General features: G+C 43.8%; 3 protein-coding genes and 1 non-coding gene across 12 annotated transcripts; 1 reads left to right on the top strand and 3 right to left on the bottom strand.

Moving 5' to 3' along the window:
* Positions 1-19: 19 nt before the first annotated feature.
* trnal-cag (transfer RNA leucine (anticodon CAG)) lies at positions 20-102 on the bottom strand. The gene has a single exon. It is a non-coding gene; the product is annotated as a tRNA-Leu (tRNA).
* A 52-nt stretch (positions 103-154) lies between these two features.
* On the top strand, positions 155-3,544 carry dusp23b (dual specificity phosphatase 23b). Its single transcript, XM_061695692.1, has 3 exons — positions 155-272; positions 1,024-1,294; positions 1,603-3,544. The coding sequence occupies exons 2-3, from the start codon at positions 1,025-1,027 to the stop codon at positions 1,786-1,788; spliced, it is 456 nt and encodes a 151-aa protein (XP_061551676.1). The 5' UTR covers positions 155-272; position 1,024; the 3' UTR covers positions 1,789-3,544.
* Positions 3,349-15,187, bottom strand: LOC133412454 (afadin). 9 transcript variants are annotated; one of them, XM_061695675.1, is made up of 27 exons: positions 13,683-15,187; positions 12,439-13,141; positions 11,853-11,938; positions 11,296-11,488; positions 11,103-11,209; positions 10,905-11,023; positions 10,721-10,809; positions 10,575-10,640; positions 9,970-10,154; positions 9,591-9,736; positions 9,408-9,502; positions 8,609-8,880; positions 7,845-7,988; positions 7,439-7,637; positions 7,287-7,366; positions 6,597-6,683; positions 6,415-6,480; positions 6,266-6,339; positions 6,070-6,188; positions 5,835-6,005; positions 5,642-5,721; positions 5,392-5,535; positions 4,677-5,294; positions 4,497-4,598; positions 4,067-4,154; positions 3,918-3,963; positions 3,349-3,705 (listed from the first exon to the last, which is right to left on the bottom strand). In XM_061695675.1, exons 2-27 carry the CDS (start codon positions 12,452-12,454, stop codon positions 3,612-3,614), a joined length of 3,486 nt encoding a protein of 1,161 aa, XP_061551659.1. In that variant the 5' UTR covers positions 12,455-13,141; positions 13,683-15,187; the 3' UTR covers positions 3,349-3,611. The 9 variants fall into 9 exon arrangements, with proteins under 9 accessions (XP_061551659.1, XP_061551653.1, XP_061551657.1 ...); XM_061695669.1 differs by having other exon boundaries at positions 4,497-5,294; positions 13,683-13,758; positions 13,848-15,187; XM_061695673.1 differs by having other exon boundaries at positions 4,497-5,294; positions 13,683-13,758; positions 13,857-15,187.
* slc22a3 (solute carrier family 22 member 3) lies at positions 12,480-19,172 on the bottom strand. Its single transcript, XM_061696911.1, is given in 8 exon segments — positions 12,480-12,560; positions 13,857-13,918; positions 14,509-14,711; positions 15,258-15,326; positions 15,328-15,360; positions 15,447-15,550; positions 17,618-17,879; positions 19,159-19,172. Coding segments are annotated over 8 exon segments (828 nt in total).
* Between the last annotated feature and the right edge of the window lie 729 nt (positions 19,173-19,901).

Raw genomic sequence — 19,901 nt, 5'->3', positions numbered from 1 at the left:
GAGCCGTGAAAACGAAAGCTGTCAGAAGTGGGATTCGAACCCACGCCTCCAGGGGAGACTGCGACCTGAACGCAGCGCCTTAGACCGCTCGGCCATCCTGACGTGACTGCCTAACTAGTATCTCGTCTATATAAATCCGGGTCCGAATCCGAATTCCCGTTGTCCAGTGCCGACTTCCCACAATGTCCATTTTTTTTTGTTTAAGAGCCGTGAAGTTATTTAACAGGCGGAACTGGACGCTGAAACTCGTATTTGTTCTGATCTGTTGTGAGGTGAGAACGCCTCTGTCCTCCCCTCCACTGAACAGTGACCTTAATTGTAGTATTTTGGTCGGTCGTCGTGTGCCACTTGCTGTTAGCCGTCCGGTTAGCTTGTAGCATTTGTTGTGCTTTCTAAGAGGGTCTTCTATGTTATTATTCAGCTACATTCAATTGTTGTTCAATTGAAACTGATTTTTTCTTCTCGTGAGAGTCTTCCCTGTTTTGTAGAAATGTGCCGCTTTTGTGTCTCTAATCCCTTAGTATGTGCTGCCCAGTAATGTCAACAATTGTGCGTCATCTTGCTTGGATGCCAGTTTAAAGTACACGTAGCAAGGCAAGTCTCGTAGTTTTACAGCGTTGTGGTGTCGGTTTTAAAACCAATTTTTTTATTTTTTTTTAACGGGCGTCTCCGTAGCACTTGAGCGTTTGTTTCCATGACAACAGCGTTTTGCAGCCTGAAAAAAAAAAAACCCGAGGAAAATGTTTCTTTAAAGTGAAGTTGTTGAAAAGGTAACTTATCGTACGACCACATTACCCTTTTGGATTTTTTCCTAAAAGCCTTGTCTAATAGAAGCTCATCCCCTCACTTGAACATAGTTCACCAAGATGGCGCCAATGCGCTATTTTATGAGAAAGTGCTTTGATGCCATCTTAAGGTTTCCACACATAATTTTCCAAATCCCCCAATTTCCTTTCCACTTAGTAGGGCTGCTTTCAGTCATCTTCCTTTGCTGGTACCCACAAAATGTCCTTGCGTTCTCAGAATGGCATCCACTACTCCGAACAATTTCTCCTGGGTGGACCCGGGAAAAGTGGCCGGACTGGCCCTTCCCCGGATGGCGGCGGAGTACCAGTACCTGCTGGACCACGGCATCCAACACCTCGTGTGTCTGTGCGAGCGCAAGCCGCCCAATTACGACACGTGTCCTAAATTGCGCCTGCATCACATCAAGATAACCGACTTCACGCCGCCCTCGCCGGCGCAGATCGATAAGTTCCTCGACATCGTGATGGAGGCCAACACCAAAGGAGAGGTACGAGCCTTCAGAAGGGTCCACGGGTCCAGTTTATCAATGTTTCTGGTTCAGTTTGGATCGGTAAATCTTGATCGGTTTCTGTAACGTGACATCATAACAAAACAACAATAACTCTAACTTAATGAGGACAAGCGCAATTAAACAAATGGATGGATGATTCTTTTCAATTGGAACAGTTTGTTGTCGAGGTACCACTAAGCACAGACGCATAAAAAGATCGTACTTGCTACTCAGGCTATTTCAGTTTTTACTCGTTTCTCCAGCCGTATTCGTATTTGGCCGCACTGACGCTCCGCCCCGTTTAGGGCGTGGCTGTCCACTGCATGCACGGCCACGGAAGAACGGGCACCATGCTGGCCTGCTACCTGGTCAAGACGAGGAAAATGTCCGGCATCGACGCCATCAACGAGATCCGCCGACTGCGCTCGGGCTCCATCGAAACCCAGGACCAAGAAAAGGCAGTGGTACAGTTTTATCAACGCATTAAATAGATAGAGGGAAGTACAGCTGTTCACAAGACAAAGTAATTGACCCCACCAAAAAAAAAAAAAAAAAAAAAAAAAAAAAGATTTATAATTGCCTACTGGTGCCACAATTTTGTCGAAAATCACACTTGTCAAACTCAAGGCCCGGGGGGCAGATCTGGCCCACCGCATCATTTTATGTGGCCCGCTCAAGCAAATCATGGGCATCCTCTTCCACGATTCTTGCTCAAATCTGTACCAAAATTTGAAATTGTCATATTTAATCAATGGTAACATTGGATTATTGAAAGCATTTTTTGGGTTACCAATCACCAATAATTGAACAACTATTATCCTTGACTTCTGATTCCAAAAACTAGTTATCAATCAATTTGTTGTCTATAATTATGAAATAATGTGATGAGGCAATTAAACACTTGTATGGTTTCACAGTCATAACGGCCCTCTGAGGGAAACCGTAATGACAAAGTGGCACATGACAAAAATTGGTTTGACACCCTTGGTCGAAATCATATATGTCTAACTCAGGCCCGGGGGCCAAATTTGGCCCACGATGTAATTATATTTGGCCCACAAGACCATATCAAATGTATATTAGAGCTGGCCCGCCAGTATATATAGCACATGCGCCACTAATATTACAAATCCCAGAATGCTTTGCTAGTGTGTTGGCCCATCAGTCTAGACCGGCGAGCGCCCCTTCCCTTGCTGTTGCTGTCGTTAGCAACTATGCTACCAGTCTCCTCGGGCAAATTTACACTTCCCCTTCCCAAAAATGGCCAAACGAAAGATGGAAAACAGTTAACCTCCAAGACAGATGGAAGAGACAGGAGCAGATTATCTGTTGACTAAAGTAAAAGACAGACCTGTTTGTCGTGTGCGAAGCAAAGTGGCTGTAACAAAGAATATAACATAATGGAATTCATATTTTTAATGCCCTTTATCGACTGCTAGGCAGGGACTGTTAACAGTTTGAAGTTTGCCTTTTTATTGAAGGACATTCTTATTTTTTTGGGCTTGTTTTGTTGTTGGCCTTAGAAAAAAGATTTACATCAAAAAGAAAGGTCGTTGGAGATGGATAAATAGAAGATAGAGAGACAGAAGAATTCATGTTATCTATTTAAATACAAAACAACAAACAAATGCCACTGATGTCTTTGATTGCAAATTTGATTTCTCATGTGTTTATGATATATATTAAAGTTTATTTATTCCAGATTCAGTGTTTAAGTAAAATTTAAGTTTGTTGTCACATGATAAACTTTAACGCTACATTTCTGCAGAGAAGGGAAGCATGCACATCGCAGTGATTTTTCATCAAATATTGAGTTTGGCCCGTGACGTTTTCCCAATTTTTAATTTTGCCCCAGCGTGAATTTGAGTTTGACGCCCCTGCTCTACTAAATGAAGCTTCTGAACTTACTTCAGCATAGTTCCTTGGTGCGAAGGTGCCACAAGATGGCGCCAAAGCAACACTTTTATTGCTTTGGCTGAGGGTAGGTTTACCCCCCCCCCAAAAAAAATCTGTGGAATAGGTGAACACTGTATCAGAAGTCAACACTGACGTAGATTTAATGCTTTATTTGAGAACACAATTGAGACATTAGATTGGATCAAGCTATTAAGAAAGGGACGTTGACGGATACGAAGATCAAGTGTAGTGCCATAGTAAAAGTCTAACATGTTTTAGGGTTAGGTTAGGGTCTAACCCTAACCTTAACCCTTGGGTCTAAGCCTAACATCTGTATTGACATATCTTTGTATGGGGATTTTTTTTTTTTATACACAAAATGGATGGATGAAATGTTTGTCGAGGCGTCAGCCTCCAATTATGCACTGGATGCCAGAGAAAACAGACGCTGGCGCTCCTTGAATGGCAGCTTCTCGGGGGCTGACATCTTCTGTGTTTTGTCTTCCCGGCACCTGCAGATCAACACAGGTTTTTATTTATTTTAATTTTTATTTTTTTTTTACTGAATACTTGACTTTTCATTACGGGGGAACACCAAACACAACCTCAAGTTCTCAGGGTTTGTTTGCAAATAGAAGACTGTCGTGGTTCACTGTTTTTGAGCATTTGTATGAAAGTCATCGCTAGAAGCAAAAGAATAATGATTACTTTTCTTCGCACTCACTCTGCAAACACCATGTTGTCCTGTAGCCGTCCACTTAATATATCATCTGCCCCAAAAATAGAAATGACAATAAAATCCTGAGTGATAAGCAACTACAAAGTGTTCTGAATCACTTCATCAACTGAATCCATTTTCCAGCAATGAGTTACCTGTTTTCTCAACCTTTGGGGTGGTGGCAAGACTTTTAGTCTGCTCTTTCAAATTGTCATTTGCATTCCCTGGTGGGCTTCTCTTTTTCTACAAGAAAAACAAACAAACATTTTTCACTTCTTTTCATATCTAAGGTAGTGAAAGCAACACTGGAGAGCGTTGAAGATGTACAAGCATGACTCAAATGTTTGACCTGGTTGTTTCTTGTACAGTCTTTTTACACCTTTTACAAATTCAAATACAATTATATTTTATAAAAGGACCGAACATAAAGCCAGAAGAAGAAACTTGGATTGTATCTGATCGATATGTACTTGATGTTAAACTTGCTGCCTTCTTGGCCAGGTCAAGATCAGGTCAGATGTTCTGCCTCAACTGGTCTTTTTCTGGTTAAATCAAGTTTTTTTTGGTTTTTGTTTTTCTAATCACCTGAGCTCTTTTCTCCAGCTCTTGTATCATCACCATCATGTCCAAGTCCTCGTCGTCCTCGTCCTCCCCCCGTTGCTGGATCTCTCGCAGCCTCTTCTGAAACTGCCACTCCAGACTCAGATTGCCAAGTCGCTCGGTCTCCCGAGCGCTGCGCTCGGCCTTGCCCTGAAGCGCCCTCACCTCCCGCTCCAGGAGCTCGACCTCGTTCAGCTTTGGCTTCTCGTTTGGTTCCCGGAGGTCTTTGGGCTCTACCGGACCAGCGTTTTGCCCCTGTTGGCTCGGCGGTTCTTGGAAGGAAACGTGCTTAGTCGGAGTGATGCTCACTTGAGGTTTTGCCGCGTGTTGCTGGGATAGCCGCGAGGTCCGTGGTCGCTGCTTGGCGGCAGGGACGGGACACGCGTAGCTGGTGGCAGGTTTCGGGCTCCTTTGATTCGAGTGTCCGTTTACTTTGAGGTGTGTCACCAGACAGGAACGGTGTTGGAATGTGGTCAGCGGAGGATTGGCGTGAGAAACGATGCCCCCGGTCACAGGGATGTCGATGCGTACGGGCTGGATCGAGGGGATCGGCGTGGGCTGTTGCGAAAAGGGGGTCCTCCAGACTCCGGCGCGGGTTCCCTGCTGCCCTTTGACCGGACAGCAGTTGTCAGCGAGGATGTTTTGAGTGGAGAAGCTAGGGCGAATCGGAAGGTGCGAGTGGTAGTTTTGCTTGGTGCCCAGGCCCTGCCAGATAGTTTGACTTGTGTCCAGCAGGGGGCCTCCTGTGTCCACGCGCAAGTTCTCCTGTGACAGAGCTTGACGCTAGATAGGTGAAGGGAAGATATGAATGGCTTCTTTTTAGCAACAAAGCATAGATTGTGATTGTGTGCTGCTGTGTTAATCGGAGTAAAAGGTTTACCATCAAGGTCCTTTTGTGGACAGAACTCTGTCCTGCCAAAGGCCTCAGAGACACCTGAAACATTTGCCGCGGTCGACCGGATGCAGATGTGTTTTTGTCCTGAGATTTCGGGGTTGGGAGCGTCAGATATTCTCGGTGAAATGTCTAAAAACAGACAAAACGGGGGTCCTTGCGTGACATGGAAACTATCTGTGCTGACTGAATCATTCGGGAGGTTTAGTAGGAAAAAAAGAAAAAAAAAAACTCATACATCAGCGCAAAGGTTGGAAACCGACTTGTTCGCTCGCACGTCTCGATTGGCGAGCTCATCTCCATCCTCCAGGGCGAAATCTTGTCAGAAAATTCAGGGAAAATAAATCAAATACTAAAAGTACCACAGTTCTTCCTGTGACACCCCCTTTGGCGTATTTCACACTCATCACATCAGAAGGAACATCACCCACCGGCCATGTTGGGGTTGGAGCGATAAAATTGCCTGTTCTTCTGCATGATCTGCACTTTCATTTTCCCGCCGCGGCTGCGCCGACCCTCGGGCTGCTCCGATAGACCGGGATCCTCGACAGGGTACAGAAGCATCTCCTTGCGGTTTGCTTCGACGTGGCTGTTATCCCCCTCTTCGGTAGGAGAATGTGGTTATCAGATGTTAAAAACAATTCGGTTTACGTTGATGGTTCTTACCTGCAGTCCCAGCGGGGGCGGGATCGCCCAGCAGAGCACCGAGGCCGTGGTAGCTGGCGCCAAACTTCGCCACTTCTAAGGTCACAATAGGGCCGGTTTGCATCATGATCGCTGCCGCCCTAAACCAGACGAAACATAAAAATGTGCAAAAAGGTCCCCCGAATTTCTGCGTGCTCGGGGTCAGCTGGGTCGCTACCTTTCCTGGCTGAGGCCGAGCAGGCTTTGGCCGTCCGCGCTGAGCAGCTGGTCGCCCGGCGTCAGCAGGCCGTTCTGTCAAAAGTGGGGACGTTTCAGAAACAGTAGCGCCCTCCCCCCATGGAGTGACTTGGCTTGGTCAACACCCACCATCTCAGCCGGTCCTCCCTTGACAATCGACTTGATGTAAATCCCAAGGTGGTCTTGGCCTGCTCCCTGAGGCGTAATTACATCGAGGATGCTAATCAGCTCAGACATTTGGCGAGATAGCACGGGTGTTCGCGCAGGGACTGTTGGTGAGAACATGTTTTTGTCAGGGTTGCCACGGTTACCTTGGCAGCCACAATGCTGACCCCCATGCCACTGTTGAGAGGTTTCTTCAGGGTGACCGTAAGAGTCTCTGGCTCTCTCTGGTTGTCCTGTTGATGAGAAAATAAAGCAAGACAGTGGTAACTTGGCATTTAAAAAAAAAAAGTTTAATACTTTGGATTGCGAGCCAAAGCTTCAGTTACACAGCTGCTTGAGTGAAGTGCAAAAGAAAATGGAGTAATGAATGTACTGTCATGCCCTCGACGTGGACAAGGAGTGGCACAGTCAGCCGATGCACTTTCGGCCATTTATTGAATGCGACAAACGGTCAAACACGCGAGTGCAAAATGTGAACACTCGCAAGGGGCTAGGCCACGCCCCTTAAAGTGACAAGTGGCCGAATTTTCTAAATTCTCAGTGCGTTGTACTCGGGTGGAAGTGGTCATTCTAACCAGACTCAGCATTTTGACAGACTGTCATTTTTGGGGGGGAAAAAGTCTCATCGCTACTGAAAGGCACACAAATACTTCAGTACGTATAGTAATAACACTTTATAAAACCAGCTTGTGTACATTCTCTTTTGTCATGCTTGAATAATTTCATACAATACAGTGCTATTTTTCACGGCGCAAGTCATACTCTTAAACGTACCACTGTATCAAATGTTGCGACAATGCTTATTAGTCCGATTTCATGCATTGTGTAATATATACCAAGTATGGAGTTCCTGGTTCAGTGAAGAAGATGGTCCAATCACCTTTCGGGTTCTGCTGGGAGGTTAAATGGCAGAGACCTACGAAGGAGGCGTCTCACACAACATTGGTGGTTTGATTTTGTACAATTCAAACCTTTACTGGTCCGTTACCTCTCTGGCAAATGGGCTCCAGAAACTCGCGAAAGCCAGGAGGGATTCCTGTCACGCCGTCACAGGAATATCCGCCATCCGGCATCAGGAAGGGCAGGCGGAGGTCGAGGTCCTCCTCCATCCGGATGTCTCGGCCTTCCTGCCGAATCAGGTTGTCCGCCGAAGCCTCCGCGGCCGCCGCCGCGGCATCGATCAAATCCTGCGGCGGGACGGTGGACCGTTGACACGTCACATCAAGAAAGAGGCGCAAAAGTAAAGACTGGAACAGCAGGCGTCATCATAACACAGTTGTGAGAAAGTCACCGTAGTGCTAAACGGTGGTAGAATTCAGTTTATGGATTATTATTCTTATTATTTTTATATATATTTTTGGGGGTGGTAGAAGGTTACAGGAACAACCACTTACCGCTGGGATGCGAGGCTCATTGGGTGCGTAAAAGTATCCCGCTAGCAAAGCCCGCAGCTGCAGTGAATTCAACTTGAAACAGGTGTTCTGGATCTCTTTCACATCTTGCAAGGTGTATTTGTTCATGGTCAGGAGCATTGTTGCCTGTTAAAAAAAAAAAAAGAGAGAAAACACTGAGAACCAATATCTAGTTCCTTTTTCCTCGCCTACTTGCGGCTCTCTGGTGCAGTTTGTATTATTATTATTATTATTTGTAATCAAATCGTTAACTTTAAGGGTAACGTAAGATGAGTTTGAAATGATATTCCAGCGTTTTGGGGTCAGTGCTATGCTTAGGTTTTTAAACTATCAATATAGTCAATTCATCCATTAGCGTGGGGCGGCGTGGCGCAGAGGGTAAGCGTCCGCCCTGAGGTTCGTATCCCGAGTGTAAGTCGTCGTCGTCGTCGTCATGTCCCAATGCGAGACACTTAACCCGCATTGCCTATGAATCAACGCGTTGGTCGGAGGAGCCGTAGGCGCAGAATGGCAGCCACGCTTTCCGTCAGAAGTAGCTTACCGCCACCAGGTGTGAATGAATAATGTATGAAATTGTTAAGCGTCTTTGAGTGCTCAGAAAATCTCTATATAAAGTCATGTGTAATGCATTATTATTAATAATTAGAATTTTTTTTTTAGGGTTTTACTGGAAAGCTAACCCATACTATTAAAAAAAGCAACGTTTGGGGTTTTATCCAGTGGGCTTCGGGGGGAAAAAACCCGACCTGGATGACGCGTCCCAGGTGGCAATCGGCAGCCAGCTCCAGGCCTTGCCTCTCCGCCCAGGCTTCGATGCCGCTCAACCTCTGACGGAGAGCCGACCCCCAGTAGTGGGAGCGCAGGCCCGGGGCGCTGGCGTCGAGGTTCATCAGGCGGTTGAAGAGCCAGGTGCTGATGAAGTGGAAGAGCTGGGAGAAGAGCTGAATGGCGAGGGCCGGGTTGACTTGGTGGCGGCGTAACAGCGACATGGTGTTCATCAAAGTGTTCATCACCATCTCTGGAATGATAGCGACACACAAACCAAACGTCTGTGAACCTTGCAGCGCTTCTAAGCTTCTAATTGTTGTTTTAAAGGGGACATTATGGAAAATGTACCTTTTTAATATATATATTAAATACATACATAAGGTTACACTGTACTGGAGACTCAGCTTCTCAGTACGGCAGTAATATTTGTCATTCTTTGCAGTAGATAAAGAATATATGCCTTTGAGTATTGTTATTGTCTGTCTACGTGCGTTGCTTCACTGTTTGTGTTCATATCTATCCCTTGCTTAAAGGGTAACAACACCGCCACATGGATACTAATTGTTAGCCTGTGCGCCTATGGTGTTTCCCCATTACATGTTAGCATTAAGATAGCCAATGCTATGTAGTGCTTTTAAATAGATTTATTGATCATGTATTAAATAACCAAGTCAATCTTTCGTGATCTGCCTATTTCCCCAAATTCCTCCGTATGTCGTGAATAGTCTGCGCAGTGTCGGCACAACGGCGATACTGGTTCCACGAGGGTGCTTTTACCTATGCCAGCAGGAAGAGGACCAAGTTGCTCAGGATCAATCAAAAAGGTTGGCAAATACTTGCTTAGCTCGATCTGTACACACTGAATCAGGTGACTAGGGTGATATAAACACACGGAATCAACAACTAAAGGGATGGATCGTATTCAAGTATTGTATTCAAAGAGAAAAGCGAGCCACCGACGTGTAAGCTTTGTGCACCAGCCGGGACAGATGCAGCTGACATTGCCGCGTGGGCCCGCTGAGGTCCTTGTCGTGTTTGAAGAAGTTTAGCAGCTCCGAAGCGTTCGCCATCCAGAAGGCGAGAGCTCCGGCGATATCCTGCTGCCTCTGGAAGACGAGTAGAAAATAGCGGCCTTGCAGTGCCCTTTACCCTCTAACCAGAGAATCGGTCACAAGCGAGTCCCAAGTCAATTTTGTCTCGGTCGAGTCTAGTCACAGGTTATCAGTGATTGGCCAAGTATCTGCCCCTCTGTCTTCAAAACAGTAACTCAAGTCGCAAGGACTCGAGTCCCCATCTCTGCCTCTTGCGCAGGGTGTTAAGAGTATGTTCCTGGACTTGCCTGGATGACCTCGCTTGTCAGGGCCACCATTTTGTCCGCCACGGAGGTTATGCAGCCCGTCGACGCGTGCGGACGTTGCAGTGCGAAGCGGCCTGCGGCGTAGAGGGCGTACGCCGGCGAGAGCTTGAAGTGAACCGTGGAGCTGTTGGCGTAATTTATGACCGCCGCCAGGAAGGCTTCCTCGGCTGAAACGTTCGCACGAAGACATTAGAAGGCACGAGTACACGCGGAGAACCCGAGGTTACTATCCCAGTCACAAACATTATACTGGATAGAGAAAGACCTGCGGTAAGACGACAAGTACGAAGACCAAGATAGCGTCGTCTCAGGCTTTTAGGCTATCAAAACAATTCCCATCGCTTTGCTAATGTTATGAAGTGACTAACAAAAAATGCAAAGTTAGCTTGACTTGACCTCGCTCTATTTACATCTTTTTTTACACTGTGTTGTCGTGCGCAGAGTTAAAAAAGAAAAATGACGCGTCTTTTGTTAAAATAAGGAGTAAAAATGACAGATCGTAACATTTTTTTAAAAATCGAATTTTGTATAATAAGAAAAGATTTGTACTCCGTTGCTTCTCATCACTGCGCTGCAGTTGCACTCACTGTGATCGCTGAGCTGAATTCCAAGTGGTAAACCAAGCTGGTCGAAGAGGTCAGGCGGGGGGCTGTCTGTGTGGTTTGAATAGTCATGTAATCAGTGGAACAGCAATAACCTGAAGCCGCCATCCTTGTGTAGCGCCATGACTTACTTGTGTCAACCGTCCGCTCTCCTTGCCTTGTCTTTCCTTTGGACTGTTCCGGTGCGTCTGGATTGCCATTCAGTGGCTTTTGACTTGCGCTAGACATTTGTTTCAAGAAACAAGGTGTCTTCTCGTAAATTGAATTCCAGTTATATATATATATATTTTTTTTAAAAAATATTTTCTTTTTCACCTGTTCTCATCCCCCGCAGGCCTGTCAGACACTTTGTTTTTGTTTTTCTTGTCTTTTCTCGATAAAGTCCTCTTGAAGGTTTGAATCACGCCCGCCTTTTCCTTGATGTGACAGCTCTCCTTTATTGATCACATAGATTTTGATATTTCAGACACGTATTAGGATGTCTTCTTGAAGGTTGCAGTAGGCGGATGATACCTCGGTCGTCTCCTTGCTTTGCTTGAGCACGAAGCGTCCTTCTCGGTTATCCGAGTTCCAGTTTAACTGAACCGCCAAAGGTCTCTCATCCGGGTCCAGTTGACGTTCTTGTTGTGCACACGGACAAAGAAACTACAAGTTGTAGCATTGGAGCGGTGACACTTGAAAATTGGAGCAGAAAACAGTGCCTCACCTTTATTGCCGTGGATCTCGTACAAGGAATAACAAGTGCTCAGCATTTTCATATCTGGACGGAATTTCTCGGCTAGAGCTTCGACCACCACGCTGGTCGAAGCTTCGCTGCAAAAACGCAGGCATTTGGTCGCAATGTTTCGGCCGGCGCGATCTTCTAAGTAGAACCGCATCACGCCTTGGAACACCAGATTCTAACAGCAGCAAAAAAACAAACAAAAAAAACACGTCCTTTAGGCTATTCTCATTTTGCAGAGAGTAGTCTAGGTTAAAACACCAGGAGCCTGATTTACTAAAGATTTGCACGTGCACAAAATGGGTGCAAAGTTGACTGAAGTGCAAAACCCTGTTATGTATATGGTGGTCTCCACCAGTTTTACACCTGTTGCCGCAGTCGAAGCAGGTCAGGCGCCACACGCCCACCGACGGCGTATATACAATCTGTTCAAGTCCACGCACAATTGAGTGGCCGGTCTTTGGGATTTCAGTGAACCAAGCCCAAGGTGTCAAATCTAGCGTACAGTAGTACAGTTCTCTCGGTAGCTGCAGGTTACTCACTGCGTCCGGTTCGCTTATTTCAAACAAGTCCAGTCTGTTGTTGTTCCACCGTCTGATGACGTGGGCCAGTTTTTCCCGTTCTTCGTCTGCTGGCATTTTGCACCAATTAATATGACCTCAAGATTACTTCTGAAATCGAGAGAGACAAACTTTCCCAACTGTCCTCGTCCTTCTTTCCGTGTGCTTTAAACTCACTGCGCCCCCTCAGTGAGGTCTTAACATAATTTCCTACTTCATCCCCTCTTCACAGCCCCTCTCCGAGCCCCCTCTGTTCTCATTTAACGGGTCAGCGGAGCTTCGTTATGTGTGGGGAAAATTTTTCCTAATCTTACATCCGTCAGAGGCATGTCATTTTTGTCCTTGTCCTCCAGCAACAGTTTTAAATCTCCAATATTGCCCAATAGCACAAACTTATGAATGCAGTTTAATCTTAAAATCAGTTGATCGACTGTAGTGCAGTTCGTTTTAATCATGCGACTCTCGGGTTGACAAACGTTTTCCCCAAACGTTAATCAGATGGTGGTTTGTTTTTTTTGTTTTCTTTTTTTTTTAATGCCTTGAAAGGAAACCCACTTCTCACGCATACCAGTGATCTTCGGCATAGCTAACGCGTACAGGTCGTCTCATTCAGTCGACACGACGTATGTGGGGCAGCTTTTGTTGGCCGCCCTCGGCCTTTTCTGGGTAAACGTTCACCGGGACAAAAAGCTTGAACAAAAACACGCATCAATTAGATATACAGTGTAACAAATGGACGTCCTTCAACAATCGCTGGTATTGTTGTCTGGATGGTAGAAAAAAAAGGCAAAGAAGGCAGATGCTAAAAAAGATGGGCTTAATCTCGCAAGTCACTTTATTGGCACTTCTAAAATAGACATGATTCAAAAAATGAGCAACAATGATAAAGTAACAGATGAGCGCTGATGTCATACATCAATATCTAGCCCCTCCTAATTTGTTCTCCGAACACTAGAGGGACAGGCCTCGTAAACGCAATAAATTAAGCTCCAAGTGGAAATGAATAGGCCCCACTGGAAATCCTTGAAATGATCAAAGTTAGACGCCTTGGACACATTAGATAGCCAAAAAAGCTTAGCGATTTAGGATCTCCCATCAGTCAAGGATACGTGCTTTGGACTGGAGCTCAATTGGGCAAATTCCCTGGGAGACGTTTGTCTACATTCCAAGAGGGCCTTAAATATAGAAGGATGCAAAAATCTTATCTTCTTGAGACTCCCTCCTTTCGTCACGTCATTGAGACGTTCGCTTCCTTGGATTGGTTTTGTTTTCTACAAGAAACCACAAAAATGGATGACAGGACATTAGAGGTGGTTCAAGTGGATGTAGCGCCCTGAAGATGTGCGCTACACACATTTTCAACATCTTCATTTATTTTTAAACCAACAGAGCAGCGCGCACACACACACACACACGTAATGATATCTGTTGTAGTACCAAGACTGACCAGTGAGAGGCAGAAGTGTGCCACGGGGCATCCAGATTGCCGATAATTACAAACAAGAAGAAAGCGTCGTAGTAAAAGAAGAATCAGAAGAAGCTAGGCTAACTTTGAGGTTACCTGGTAACTGCATGGCTGTTGCAAACATTTTTTTTATTGTGGTGAATGACTTTGTGCGACACATTTTACAAACCCTCAATAATAATAATAATAATAATAATAATAATAATAATAACCCTCAACTTGCTAAGTCCGTGGCTCAGACTGGAAGAAAAAATACTCTAATACACTCCACATCACAAAATAATCGCTTGGGGTCATTTTCAGAGATTGGAATGTATCCCCGAGGATGAATGCGGGGTTCATTGTACCTTCTTAGATTCTCCAGGTCCTGGATGGTCTCTGGTAGCACGACTCCCTTCATTTCTGGCAACAGTGTCACCAACCCTTCAACAACAAAAACGCAGGATTTATGGTGCTGTCTCATTTATTTATGTATGGCGCCTGTCAAGAACCCGGTATCAGTTTGGTAAAACCTTTTCGACCTGCCAGATCCTTGCCAGCCTGTAGAGCGGCAACGGGGCCACAATGACCCCGGCGTCACAGGCTGATGAACACACGGACACGCCCAGATTTCTATGCAAAAAGACATGGTCATGCAAGTAGTAGCTTAATGAGTAAATAAAGCAAATTGCGATTTGTTGATACCACCTACACTCACAAATGTCACGATGAAGGCTCAAGGATGGGAACGGCAAAATTAAAAACAGTTCTTTGGTCTGTGAATCGATCAATGCATTTTCCGGTTCTATTAGATTTGGTATTTCAGCGGTCCACTGCATCATGCTGTTCGATGGAAAATTGTTGGCTGGATGAGGTCACTTTTGGTTTCAGGCTTACGGAGAACCGTCCCTCATCCTTTACCGTGTTTCATTTTGACAGCATACACCTTGCACTTTGTTCGTCTTGTCTTGCGGTAGGTGTGTGACAAACATCCACAATCATCAATTTCACACCTCAGAGTGGTTGGATACAGCTCTGTGTTAGCAAAGCTGAGCGTCTCCACTGCGGTCGCAATAGCGAGCCGCCCAATGAACGCCATGGGTTTTTTCAACCAGGAAACCTTTGCAAAGAAGGTTCCGTTACAAAAATGTGGATTGTATCGCGTGAGCACAGCGGGGGTCACCTCAAACCTACCTGAGGAAACGAAGGGCGCGGCGAGGCGGACGAGGCCTCCGATTAAATTGGTCGCGGCTAAGAGGGACCGGCGGCCAATTCTGTCGACCGGCAGGTAGAAAACGAGGCCCGTGGGGAGCTCCACCACCGACGAGATGAAGAAGTCCAAGAAGTGGTTGTCGCCAGTGATCCCCAGATGCAAAACCAGACCATAGAACACACGACTGCTTGAAAACCTCCAGAGGGGTAATTAAGGCATCTACATGACTGGAGAAAGGAATCCGGTCCAACCACGAAGATCATCAAACTAACTTGCCAGGCATAAATTCAAATGAGCGTGTTCCTCCTGATCAAGGGTGTCTTAAGCAAGTCCAGAAAGGACACAGGATGGAGTTCTTTCTTCTTCAGAGGAGGAGGAGTCATCTGAAGTGCATCAAATGTGCAGCTGCATTTGGATTATAGCTCTTACGATGAAGTACAAACAATACAATCCAAAAAGTCAGTTTGTGCATTTTACCCCAGTTGCGATCAAAGGCCCGATTCTTGGATGTCTCTGATAGATTATCCACACGCGATAAGAGAAGTAAGCACACAAATCCATTTTTCCCCCTCATCGTGCGTGGGATCTCATCTTCTTAAGATGTTAATTTTTTTTGGTGTGTGTACCCGGCTTTAGGAATAAAATCATTTGATAATATTTTTGCCGAAAGAGGCGTCAGCATACGCAATACATAGCACGCTGAGCATGATGCTCCCTTTTCAAAAAAAACCCTTGCAAGAAGCGAACCGCCGGCAGCAGTGTGTACCACGGCGACAGCATCACGCCCACGCCAGCGAAACATGAAAGCGAAGAAGCAAGGCTTCCTGCCAAAACTGCGAGAAGGATGGTTTTTTTTTTTTTTTTTTTTTTTTTTGCTGGGTTTTCCCCCCCCCACAAAAATACACATCAGGAAGCAAACCTGTCAGACGTGTAGCCAGTGATGAAAGCGCCGACGAAGAGCCCACACGCCATCATGACTTGATTGAGATTAACGAGCCAGGAGCTCTCGCACACCAACGACAACTGCGATGCAGAAAGTTGACACAAAAAGTCGCTAGATTTGTTGCTCATCTCTTTTTTTTTGAAAAATAGTCTCCAGAAAGGTTGCTCACTATAGTGACAGACTCATGAATGAAGATTAATTTGCAGTCTCTCCGTGGCCAGTTGAGCATTTGCATCTGAAGTCTCCGAAAACGCCTCAAATCGTCGCTAGATTTGTTGCTCGTCTCTCTCTTTCTCTTTTTTGTAATAGTCTCCAGATGGGTTGAAAAGAATTAGGGAAAAATTGTGACAGAGATATAAATGAAGAAGATTAATTTGCAGTCTGGCCAAGGAGAGGTGAACATCTGCTCTGGGTAGACTCTCCAGAAGTCTTTGATCAGATCACAAAAAGTCACTAGATTTCTTTCTTGTCTCTTTTTTGCATATAGTTGCCAGGGCCCAGTATTAAAAAAAAACATTTAATCTGGGTCACCTTGATCTGAAAATGGAGTATTTCAAACCCAGCGAACGTGATCCTAGTAAAATTGCGATATTGATTTGGTAATCCGCTCCGAGCCAGAATCCCGATTGAAATGCTGTTCTTGGGTATTTTGAAATTCAAAGGTGGGAATGACCTTAGTTATATTGTTAAAGAATAGGATTATCCCGATCCTACTGGAAGGGTGGACCAAGCAAAGATTCAAACTGGATATAGAGAAATGATAGTACAAACAATACATTGTAGATTCTACGAACATTGACCGTCAGGCTTTTAGGAGGCGTACAGCCATTATTCCCTTTTGATTTCTTCATTTTTTCCTGGAAAACAGAGCAAATAAATCCTAGAATGTCAGAGTACAAAATTCTATTCTATCTATCTATCTATCTATCTATCTATCTATCTATCTATCTATCTATCTATCTATCTATCTATCTATCTATCTATCTATCTATCTATCTATCTATCTATCTAATATAGGTTAATTTAATCTATTTTGACTGTTCTATCTCATCTAGATTAATCAAATCTATTTTGACTGTCACAGATAATGACAAGTGGTTTGTAGTGGAAACGGGTAATATGTGTGGAATCCTTCTCAAGCGGAACAACAGCCGCAAATCGGAAGTTTGCAACTTTGTAAGCAAGGGAAGGAAAGCAAGACCATCTCGACTGTATTTAAGACCTCTCATTTATTCAACATGCTAGGACTTGAATTTGGTTTTGTAAAGAAGGCTACAGAACGTGTCTCGTGGTTTTACTGTATGTTGTGATACATCTACTCTAACTTTCGAATGAGTATTATGCGCTGCAGTTGTTGTACTTCAGTCTGTCGACTGTCATACAGTTCCTGTATTTGATTTGTGGATTGTTGTTCATCCACAAATCAGTTCTAGTTGTCAATTGTTGGTTTTTTTCTACTGTGAGTTTTTATCACACAATACTTATTGTGACTTTTTAATGTTGCACTTGACAAATACCCTTATTTAAAAACAAAAACAAAAACTAAGACTCAAACTAATAAAACCTGAAAATAAAGCATTTTTGAAAAACTAACAAAGACCCTCCAAAAGCTAATTAAAACAAACTGAATTGATGAATCCAAAACTTTTATAACCCTGCATCGATCTTGAATCCTGGCTCCACCTTTCCAGTAGGATCAGGACAATCCTGATCTTTAGCCTCAAAACTATCCTAATCTCCACCTTTGGAATTGTTTAAATACCTGTGAACAGCATTTGATCAGTAGTCCGGGTCGGATTGGATTCCCAAATTCGTATCCCAATTTGACGAGGATTGGGATCACTTCAACTAGTCGGAAGTACCTAGTTTTGAGATTGAATCCTTGTTAGACCAATCTAAAAACAATGACGGAGTGGCATGAATGAAGAAGATTTGCGAGCGTTGAAGATCTCCAGCTCTGGAGTCGGTAAGCTCTGAGGCTTAGACGTCTCAACTTCTGGAGATCAATTCTCTCTTTGTTTTAAACTTACTCGGCCAACGAAGGATTCGAAGAATTTTGTCATATTAACACACATTTGCACATCATACACAGGATTTGTCTCCTTTAAAAGAGCTTTCTCATGTTAGCACAGCTCGCCAGAGCAAACTTGAACATCATGGCTATTTCTTCCACACATGCCTGAGTGATTTCTCTCTAAGGCCAGGGCAAAGGAGAAGGGGATCAGCGGCAGGGAACATAGCACCACCAGTCTTTTCTGGAATGGCCCAAAGTCTCCAATGAGGACAATGAGGTCGCTGAAGTCTTCCACCACCGGCAAGAATGTCTCTCGTTTGTTTATAAGAAGCAATCTGGGGCAGCTCAAACTCCTGATTTCATCATCAGTCTTGAGTTTACTGGCTGTCTGTTTTCTGTTGTGTGGCGTCTTGCAAATTGACCATGTTGTGCCTTTGACCCACTGCTGATTGATGTGAAGAGTCCAACTTTCATTTCTCAAAACAACTTCTCCATTGATTGCCTTTGACGACTCAGCTGACCACAATAACGGAGCTGCAAAATCAAATGATTTCCAGGACAAGCTTCATTAATTCATTCATTCCTTTTTACCGCTTCCCCTTACTAGCGTCACGATCTGTATCGAAAATGAGCCGACAGTGTCAATCACAAGTGAGCGTTATTGTCTTTGTAAATGGCAGATTTGATTCATTTTTAAATAAAAATCTTGGATGCTTTACATTTTAACGCAGGGTATGGCAAAGATTGTCTGACTGTCGCCTTTATGCCAGCACGCCGAGCATTGAAATAATAATTTAAAAAATAATAATAATAAAAAAGTCCTGTAATATTGGTTGCATTAACTCATTCACTGCAAGCCTTCCCAGTTAACATGGATATTCGACTTCTAAAGCCGTCAATGGCAGTGAATTGAACATTGGTTCACCTAAAATTGGTTTAATCAAAATGTCCGCCCCTCCTGTGGACAGATCTCTAAATCAATTATTGGACTCCATTCACATCCACGAACCAATTAGAGAGGATGACGTCGTCGTCGTACCGACGGACAACCTTAGTAGTAGTAGTAGTATAACAATCGAACTGAAAATCGTTTTGATCAAAATGTATGTTTATTCTTATAGGATGACGACTTTTTAATTGTTGTATTTTTCAAGAAAAAGTCTCAATCCTACAAGATAAAATTTTTGGTTCGAGTTGCATTTTTGCAAAAGTTGTAATTGTATGAGAATGAAGTAATTTTTTTCCAGAAAAAAAAACATTTGTATGGGAATAAATTGATATTCCGTCTAAGATTAAAACAATTGTAAAAAATGTTGATGGAATCAATATATAATCCAGATGTTTAAAACAAATTGTTTTTTTGGGGGGGGGGCGGTTATATGTTTTGAGCGTCATATACTATGGGTCCTTTGCGAGAGAAAAAAATGACAAAAATCATGAGATACGCCGTAGAGTAATGCAGATTTTCCATCTGAACTGCTCCCAAACACACATGAGCTCAAGTGTGTCATCGGTCTAATGATGATTAACAGCTCTGCATGTTTTTTTTTTTGCCTCTTTCCCTTAGATAAAAGCCGCAAAGACCTTTGTCGTGTCGTCATCTTCTTTGTCCGTTTGGACAGTTCGAACGCGGACCTGTGCGAGTTGTATGGAAGCTCTTATCAGCGTCTGCACCTCTGCCTGGCCATTGTGTAGCCACCACTCCGTGTAAAATGAATTTACACTGCCCTGACAGCACATGTATTCAGGGTCACGTCGCCATAGTGACACAAAAAAAAACAACAACAACCCAAAAGGTCCTCGGGTATCCTTTTCAAGTTACAGGCTGCTGTCACCATGACTGTGCAGCAGATGGCGCACTTTTTTTTTGCTCTGCTTTTGACAAATGGATGGTGTATTTTAATGAATTTCTCTCTGAAAGACACCCACCCGGTATATTAGTTTGTTGTTTTTATTGGGGTTTATTGTTTATATTTGTCCCCGAGGAGAACTTCTCTGAATAGTCTCTTAATTTTATTCATATTTATACTGTATGTGTGTTTGTAACAGTACTTGAGACTTTATTATTGCAATATTACAACTTTTTTTTCTTGGAAAAAAAGTGGTTTTATCAGGGGGAAATAAGGCTTTTTCAATACAAGAGTACAATTTAAAAAAAAAAAAAAAAAAAACACACACAAAAAACTTTATTCTCGCATTATAACTTAATAAATACTTTTTATCTTGAAAGCACAACTTTAGACCTTTTTTGTTGAGAAAGATACATTTTATATTAATTATTTTTTCTTAAAACTACAACTATTCTCCCAATGAAAAATTAGAACTATTCTGGCAGTATTACAACTTTTTTGTTTTTGTCGTAATTTTTCATAAAAACTAACTTATTCGTGTGAGATTACAATGTTTTTGTAATAATA

This window comes from Phycodurus eques, chromosome 14, assembly GCF_024500275.1.
Source record: "Phycodurus eques isolate BA_2022a chromosome 14, UOR_Pequ_1.1, whole genome shotgun sequence".
In the NCBI taxonomy this organism is placed as follows: domain Eukaryota; kingdom Metazoa; phylum Chordata; class Actinopteri; order Syngnathiformes; family Syngnathidae; genus Phycodurus; species Phycodurus eques.
Note: the sequence above shows the minus strand (reverse complement) of the source record. Positions and strands in the feature narration are given on the sequence as shown.

What these genes read in the sequence shown, in the direction of transcription:
- dusp23b (XM_061695692.1), top strand. Translation starts at nt 1,025, where the DNA reads ATGGCATCCACTACTCCGAACAATTTCTCCTGGGTGGACCCGGGAAAA. An exon ending in AGGCCAACACCAAAGGAGAG is followed by an intron (nt 1,295 to 1,602) that starts GTACGAGCCTTC and finishes CGCCCCGTTTAG; the next exon opens with GGCGTGGCTGTCCACTGCAT.
- LOC133412454 (XM_061695669.1), bottom strand. An exon ending in AATTCAGCTCAGCGATCACA is followed by an intron (nt 10,155 to 10,574) that starts GTGAGTGCAACT and finishes CGAACGTTTCAG; the next exon opens with CCGAGGAAGCCTTCCTGGCG. An exon ending in TGACAAGCGAGGTCATCCAG is followed by an intron (nt 9,737 to 9,969) that starts GCAAGTCCAGGA and finishes CTCGTCTTCCAG; the next exon opens with AGGCAGCAGGATATCGCCGG.